The sequence below is a fragment of the Nothobranchius furzeri genome, chromosome 9 (assembly GCF_043380555.1).
Source record: "Nothobranchius furzeri strain GRZ-AD chromosome 9, NfurGRZ-RIMD1, whole genome shotgun sequence".
NCBI classification, from domain to species: Eukaryota; Metazoa; Chordata; class Actinopteri; order Cyprinodontiformes; family Nothobranchiidae; genus Nothobranchius; species Nothobranchius furzeri.
The window spans coordinates 49,456,997-49,465,561 of NC_091749.1; the positions used below are offsets into that span (position 1 = coordinate 49,456,997).

Genomic DNA, 8,565 nt, shown 5'->3' on the forward strand with positions numbered 1-8,565 from the left:
TCCTGTTGGTGTTTAGTGTGAGATGATAGTAAATATTCCTTTTCTTTCTCCAACAACTTAACCTGATAGTAAGCTAACTTTAAGCAAACCAGCAGCACAACAAATATTTTCAAATAAGACTCACAAACCTGAGTCAACACCAGTGTCATCAAAGCTGGGGTTCTGTCATGGTACTTTTTGTCTAAAAAATGTCCTTATGTCCATCTTTACATTTGCGTTTCAGGCAGAGACTGCAGAAGAAGCCGGCTGCTGAAGGGCTTCTTCTTCAGTGGTGGAGGCTCAAGCAGGCTGTATACAAACTACTGCAAGCTGCTCCCTCTCTGTTGGACTTTGGTACTGCTGGTTACTTCCACGTTTTGGATCCGGGGCTTTTCATAAAACATTCGGGGCTTGAGCCCAAGTAGATGGGCATAACCCCGCCCCTGCTGGAGAGCAAGAGCTTACTTTTAAAAATCACCCTTTGAGAGGGACAATATGCTCAAAAATAACAGAAGCCTCTCTTCTCTAGAGGACATTCACTCCTGAAGATGCAGAACTAGATCAGACCTCATATCTTGCCAAGGAACTGGTTACCCTATGTAAGGACTCTGAGCCCTTGAGGAAGGAACATCGTCGTCGTCTTCCTCCGCTTATCCGGGTCGCAGGGGCAGCATCCCAACTAGGGAGCTCCAGACCGTCCTCTCCCCGGGCAACTCCACCAGCTCCTCTGGCAGGACCCCAAGGCGTTCCCGGACCAGATTGGAGATGTAAGCTCTCCAACGAGTCCTGGGTCGACCCGGGGGCCTCCTGCCGGCAAAACATGCCCAAAAGACCTCCCCAGGGAGGCGTCCAGGAGGCATCCTGACCAGATGCCCAAACCATCTCAACTGCCTCCTTTTGATCCGGAGGAGCAGCAGTTCTACTCTGAGTCCCTCCTGAATGTCCGAGCTCCTCACCCTATCTCAAAGGCTGAGCCTGGTCACCCCACAGAGGAAACTCATTTTGTCCGCTTGTATCCGCGATCTCGTTCTTTCGGTCATTACACAAAGCTCATGACGATAGGTGAGGATTGGGACGTAGATGGACCGGTAAATCGATTGCCTGGCTTTCTGGCTCAGCTCCCTCTTCACCACGACAGATCGACTCAGGGTCCACATCACTGCAGACGCTGAACCAATCTGCCTGTCGATCTCCCAATCCCTCCTACCCTCACTCGTGAACAAGACCCCGAGATACTTAAACTCCTTCACTTGAGGTAGGACCTCTCTCCCAACCCGGAGTTGGCAAGCCACCCTTTTCCGGTCGAGAACCATGGTCTCAGATTTGGAGGTGCTGATCGTCATCCCAGCCGCTTCACACTCTGCCGCGAACCTACCCAGCAAGAGCTGAAGGTCAGAGCTGGATGAAGCTAGGAGCACCACATCATCCGCAAAAAGCAGAGACGAGATTCTCCTGCCACCAAACTCGACACACTCCACACCACGGCTGCGCCTAGAAATTCTGTCCATAAAGGTAATGAACAGAGCCAGTGACAAAGGGCAGCCCTGGCAGAGTCCAACCCTCACCGGAAACAGGTCAGACTTACTACCGGCTATGCAGACAAAACTCACGCTCCTCTGGTAAAGGGACTGAATGGCCTTTAACAGAAAGCCACCCACCCCATACTCCTGGAGTGTCCCCCACAGGGTGCCCCTGGGGACAGAGTCATATGCCTTCTCCAAGTCCACAAAACACATGTGGATTGGTTGGGCAAACTCCCATGCCCCCTCCATCACCCTTTCAAGGGTATAGAGCTGGTCCACAGTTCCACGGCCAGGACGGAAACCACATTGCTCCTCCTCAATCTGAGATTCAACTATCGATCGGACCCTCCTCTCCAGTACCTTGGAGTAGACCTTTCCAGGGAGGCTGAGGAGTGTGATCCCCCTATAGTTGGAACACACCCTCAGGTCACCCTTCTTAGAGATGGGGACCACCACCCCGGTCTGCCACTCGACAGGAACTTCCCCCGATGACCACGCAATGTTGCAGAGACGTGTCAACCACGACAGCCCTACAACATCCATAGCCTTGAGATACCCAGGACGAATCTCATCTGCCCCTGGGGCTCTGCAGCTGTGTAGTTGTTTGACTACCTCAGCAACTTCTGCCCCTGAGATTGGACAGTCCATCCCCAGGTCTCCCGGCTCTGGTTCCCCCTCGAAATGCATGTAGGTGATTGAGGAGCTCCTCAAAATATTCCTTCCACCGTCCGACTATAGCCCCAGTTGACATCAGCAGCTCCCCATCCCCACTGTAAACAGTGTGAGCGAGTTGCTGCCTTCCTTTCCTGAGGTGCTGGAAAGTTTGCCAGAACCTCTTTGGAGCCGATCGATAGTCTTTCTCCATGGCCTCACCAAACTCCTCCCACGCCCGAGATTTTCCCTCGGCAACTGCCACTGCTGCACCCCGCTTAGCTATCCGGTACCTGTCTGCTGCCTCCGGAGACCCACAGACCAGCCATGCCCTTTAGGCCTCCTTCTTCAGCCTGATGGGTCCCCGAACCTCTGGTGTCCACCAGCGGGTACGGGGGTTGCCACCACGACTGGCACTGGCCACATTGCGACCACAGCTAGCAACAGCCGCCACAACAATCGCAGAGTTGAACACAGCCCACTCGGAGTCAATGTCCCCCACTGCTTTCAGGACGTGATCAAAGCTCTGCCGGAGGTGGGAGTTCAAGTCAAATCAAAGTCAAAGTCATTTATTGTCATTTCTACCACATGTGCTGGACATACAGAGAAACGAAATTGAGTTTCAGTACACACAATTCAAAGATCAGACATACATGGGTAAGACACATGACAAGAATTGGTGACTGTGGTCATTCGCAACATGAGTCGCGCTACCTTAATAGATAGATGAAAAGGGTGTTACATGAGGATAATTGGGGGTAGGTAAAAAAGGCATAGCAGAGTTAGACCCAGCGGGGAGTAACTCTATTATACAAAAAAACTCCTTAACATGGAAGCACAAACAGCACAGATACAAACATCAGAGTCCGATGGGGAGGCGGGGTTGGGCGGGATCCTGAAGCCTCCAATGGGAGCAGCCACTGCGGCGCATCGACCAGCTGCAGACCAACAGGTGAGAGGGAGAGATAAGGAACAGAGAGCACTTTCAGTTTCCCGGAGACGTCTCAATCTGAAGGAAGAGGGTGAAGGTCGGGACACAGCATCAGTCGGCATTCCTCGTTTCGTGGGTGTAGCGTTATGGATTTATGCTCTTTTATGAAAGAGAAACCATGCTACGTATTAATTCGGAATATTAATTTTAATAAATCAATAACCAAATTTTATATTGTTCAGAAGACTCAAAGGTTGTTTTCATCCATAAACTGCCGATAATATCTGAGTGTCTGTGTTTCAGTTCAATGAGGAAACAAGTTTGAAGGATTAAAAGTTTTAATTCTTCAAATTAAACTAATGATTTTGAAAATTGACAAACAGGAAATAACAATCACATTGGCAACTTTGTGGGACAATCTTTTAACAGTTTATATGCTGTTCTTGCTCAAATAGACCTTCTGGTGAATTTATGAAGATTGAGAATGTTGTGACATGAATGCGTGTGTGAGTCTGATTTTGCTTCAGGAAGAAACAGGTGTCTGAGTGAAGTGATGGTTTGGATAAACTTAGGTCTTATCAGAGAACTGCATCAAACGCTAAAACCGTGCTCTGTCTCACCGAACTCTTGTGGACCCTCTTTCGGATCCGGGCCGTGGAGGATGTTGTGGTTCATCCAGATGACACCGGCGGCTGACAGGAGACGTAGGTGTCGAACGGAACCGGTCCAGAGTTGCCCTCGGTACACGTGGATGGTAGAGCGTTTTATCGATGCGCTTTCTTAAGTTAATTCACTCAGAAATCAAAAGACTCGGTAATGAGTCTTCGTTAGAAGTCGCGATTCAGCTATTCTGCCTGGCTTGGCAGAAACAGCGTGAAAGGGGGGAAGAACGAGCCAACAGGCTCTGCCCCCCCTTTCGGTTTTCAGGTCTGTTCTCTCCCGTTGTCCAACACGAACTGAATCATAAAACTGAAAACTTACCAAAAACCTCTCTTCTCAAAGCAAAACATGTGCGTCATCAAATGTGTCTGGAGTTTACTGTGGGCAGATGTGTGTGGGTGTGTGTGAATGTTTGTGTGCTTGAGTGTGAAGGTCAGTACCACACATTCAACATTATCTACTTAAGTGTGGATTCATTAATCCATTATAATTACCCCAAAGCATACTAGTCATTCATTTGATTAAACACATTTATAATGAGCAAAATGATAATGGTTATTTTAACATTAAAATCACGAAAAAGAAGTTTAAACTTTATGTTTTGACTTGGTCTGGGTACAACTCATGTAAACACATCTTCTGGTAGACTGCAGGTGGCAGATGTTATGGTTTCCTCCCAGACTCGCTGGCGTTCAGGTCTTAATCTGTGGGTGAAAGTTCTCAGCGACCCAGCTATGACCCAGCTGCGTCCAACACCACCATTGTGACAGAAAACCCATATTTCCTCACGTTACATTCCCCCCTTTTTGTGACGACATGGAGGTCAAGCAGAGGCCACCTGACGTCACAACCACAATAACGTGATGTACTCGTGAAGGTAGACATCCCAGATGAAGGCAGGAACGATGAAGCGTCACCACAGGTCTCGTGTAGAAGGGAGTCTATCCTGATCAGATGATTAAGGCCAAAACTGTTGCAATCATTGTAAAGTAATCCACTTAGGGAATCTTGAAAGCAGAGCTATTTCAATAGCAGTTAATTTTCATCAGCAATAATGCAAAGGTATTCAAAGGATAAGCAGCTCGTGTGTCACACGGAGCTGGGCAGGTGATGTGTTCCTCAGGCGTAGTCCAGGCGAAGTCCAGTGACGACCTCGACACCGCTCGAACCACGACCGAAGCCCCATGCGACAGGAAACCAGTTGAAGGATGGTGAAGACGACCCCTCTGATGGGACGTAGTCCATACGAGCTCGGAGAAGGAGACAAAGTGAGACAGCCCACACGATTGATTTCTTTGTTTTGCATGAAATGCTATCTATCAAAACCTATTTATGGGTGCCTCTGGGAAAATGTGGATGCCTTTTGTGAATTATCTAAAGAAGAAATGTACTGCACCCTGTTCTACGTGTCATGTAAAAACGTGATGCAGAGAAAACACAAATAAAAGAAAGTAAATCCTAACTGATATGTAAGACTCAGCAGGCTGCATTAATTAAAGGCATATATATAAAAGAAATAATCATGAAAATGAAGGGCAAATTGGCTTGTGGCCCTTTAAGGGAAATAGTAACAAAATAAAACCAAATTTGTAATCAAATATAATCATGCTACACAAAGCACTAATAAAAAGATAGAGATGTAAATCAGTTCTAAAAATGTAAATCAGTAGGTTAGTAATCCCTAAAGATGTGAGTTAGTAACAGGACCCTGGCTGGAGGCAGGTATCCTGAAAAAAAAAAACCAAAGGATATCACATTTGTTAAAAATTCATCCCACAAACGAGAGAATTTGTAACGGTCCACCAGTCAGTGGAAAAGAATCCGGTCAGAATAGAGTCGGTCAGAATAGAGTTTTGAATCTGGTATTGCGGACCCACAGAGACACGAGTTTGGACGTATCTGTGGGAGCAGGCTCATAAGCGATTTGGTTATCAAACTGTTTGTATCTTGTGTTACGAACCCACAGGGAAACTTGTTTGAATTTACCTGAGGGTCCCGTTTGGAACTGGAGCGAAGCTGATGGTTTAGCTGTTAGATCAGAACCTGATTTTACCTGCTCAAAGTTGTGTTGCAGCTTTACGGAGGCGACTTTGTTGTGATCAGAAATAGTAGTGAACTGGAAATGCGAAAATGATGCTCGCAAAGCAGGAGGAGGCTCCCCACCCCCCTTTTGTTGCTCAAACCTATGCCATGTCTGTGAGACAGGAGAAGCATAACAAACAGTTCTTAAGCTCTTAAAAGCCCTAATACCAAGAAGATGCACAGTGTCACCCGGATCGTGCTGAAAGAGTAGGTGTTCAGATGTCCAAAGACCTGGAGGTGTTGGACTTGGAGGTTCAGAAAAGGAGTGATCCAAGGATGGTTGTGTCACGGGTGTCAAAGCAAACCTTGCTGTGTGTAGAATCAGATACAGACATGACACTAGCTTTAGGAACATGGTCTGTCCTGAAAACTGAAGCCAAGAATACTTTATTCCCAAGAATGATGGAGGTTCCCACACTGAATCAGAAAAACCCGGTTTAACCAGAGTATTTACAGACTGACTAGAACTCCGCCCCGTAGAAGGTGCAGCACCTAACTCCGGGTCGGAGGTCAATGTTGTCAGCCGAATTGGTGGAAGGTCAGTGTCGATTTCTGCAATGACCCGCCCGCTCGGAGGAGGCGTTCCCCCGAACTGGTTGAAGTCCGCAACGGAAAACTCAGAGCCACTCAGCACCCCCCCTTTGTCAGGAGGGGCCCCGAGCATAGCATCACTGCACGCACCTACACCTCCCGGGCCGGGTTGCCTTCCCGAGCCCGTGAGAGAGGTGTGCGCAGCAACCACCGAGCCACCTTTAATATCGCCACTGACCACAGGACTGCTGGAAACCGCAGGGTTTTCTGCGTCGTCGTGGTCACCTGTAAGAGAAATCACAGGAAAGAGAGCACAGAGGCCCGAGACTAAGTCACACCCCTGTGAAAGTAGAAAGGAGTTGGCCACCGTATTAGCAGAGGTCACAAACTGAAAAGTGACAAGGTCATTCACGTAAAGGTCAAGATGTCCGGGCACAAACCCCTTAAATGGCATGGTAGCTCCGTCCGGAGACCACAAGTGTTTCACGGCGGCTGACGTTTCCATCACGCCCCGATAAAGAAGCTGGTTCGTGCATGAGGCGGACTGACGAGTAAAACAGACCTCTGACTGAAGCGGTGGGTCACAGCCTGAAGATTTCACACCCATGCTGGAGGGATGTTCAGCCTTTAACATGGATGACAGAGGAGAAGCATCAGGAAACAAAAGGTTAAGCACAACCTGTTTGTCAGAGAGGTTAACCATAGGCTCAAGAGATTTATTCAGCTTAAAAGCAGCAGAGAAAGTGTTGTTTATTTCAAACCTTGATGTTGATGGTGGGTTTTTGACCCCCTGGAAGAAATAAAAGTAAAGAAAAAGCGTTATGACTGTAAACAGCATGTTGCTTGAATTCACGACATGAAGTGCAGACCAGAACCACCTCCGACCCAGTGCAGCTGGCACCGAACCGCAGCCACTAGTCCCCACTGTCCCCGACCGGCGGCACCCGCCTAAAACGGGCCCGTTCGGGCGGGCGGAGGGACCAGCGATGCTCGGCCGGTGAATTTCCTGCGTCTTGGCATGTTCTGGAAGCAGAACGTCAGAGAACCTTACATCAGGTGTAACAGTGCAAGATAGATTTTGTCGTGTCTCGTCCATCTCCCATTAAGTTCAGAGCAACTCGCATTTTTACCTTCTGAGCCGACGTAAAACTCCGGGCAGATTCCTTAATATGTCTCACACAAACAAGGACTGTCCGTAGCCTACTTAACTTTATGACACAGGGTAAAACAAGGAATTGTTGATAGAGAAATGAATACACACAACTTCACAAGATGGAAGAAAAAGGCATGGAACCGAGCAACGGAGGCTGTGAAAGCCGACCCGTTCACCGGTCCACAATAAAAAATAATAAAAAAAAAATAACAAACCCTACGCTGCCGTGTTGGTATCAGACGGACAAACGTAGCAAACTGTAGATTCTACACACCGTAGCGATTTACAAGAATCACCGCCAATGCGGTTTTTGTGAGGACACAGACTGACTGTGCCAGAAATGATGACAATTTAACGGGACGCGTGCCCTATTTGTCTAACTGTGGCGCTAGCTTAGCTCCCCGGCCAGGCCTAGCGTTCTTTGTCTGTAGCAACCAGACCTAAATCTTCCCGATTAACAAGTAGGCATCTCGCTCCACTTTTAAAAACGGACTTTTAAAAAGCGTACGTAATCTGAATGCAGTAACGCGTGACGGCCATAATTCGCTTTACGACGTTTACCTAGCGATCAAGCTAAGGTAGGTGTCACCGAGCATTCCGTTCAGATTCGGCTTCTATAAGTCGCTCATGCAAGGGAAATTTTTCCCACAATAGCTCGCCCACAGTGTCAACACACTGAGACGAAAGGCGTCCGAGAAGTTAGTCTCGGTTCGGAGGTTCGGAGAATTTAGTGATAATTTTAGGAACTGAGGATAAGCTGCTCACGGTAGCTCACCCAGCAATGGTCAGAGCGGAAACGGAGCTTTCCGACCTGAGGTTAGATTTGAGACGCGGCGGCGCGTCAAAATGGACAGAATTCAGTCAAAAGCACAACTCACATGTTCGCTCCGAAGGCGAAGATGGGATAACTCAAAGTTAGGTCTGTAATTTGCGGTCAATTTGAGATCGGAGATCTTCCGCCATCAAGTTTCCACCAGGACGCCTCCCGGAAGAGTGACTTCAGCGGAACAATTTCCGGTTAATTTCAAAATAAGACATCAAAGTGAAACACAGAG

At 48.0% G+C, this 8,565-nt stretch overlaps 1 protein-coding gene across 1 annotated transcript; it reads right to left on the bottom strand.

Annotated features, from left to right (window-relative positions):
- Nucleotides 1-3,138: 3,138 nt before the first annotated feature.
- On the bottom strand, nt 3,139-8,359 carry LOC139071644 (uncharacterized). Its single transcript, XM_070554436.1, has 4 exons — nt 7,488-8,359; nt 7,119-7,380; nt 6,116-6,982; nt 3,139-3,162 (listed from the first exon to the last, which is right to left on the bottom strand). Exons 3-4 carry the CDS (start codon nt 6,962-6,964, stop codon nt 3,139-3,141), a joined length of 873 nt encoding a protein of 290 aa, XP_070410537.1. The 5' UTR covers nt 6,965-6,982; nt 7,119-7,380; nt 7,488-8,359.
- Nucleotides 8,360-8,565: the final 206 nt, after the last annotated feature.

Coding starts and splice junctions, on each gene's coding strand:
- LOC139071644 (XM_070554436.1), bottom strand. CDS start 6,964: ATGGGTGTGAAATCTTCAGGCTGTGACCCACCGCTTCAGTCAGAGGTC. Junction 3,163..6,115: donor CAAGGTTTGCTTTGACACCC/GTGACACAACCA, acceptor CTCTTCCTTCAG/ATTGAGACGTCTCCGGGAAA.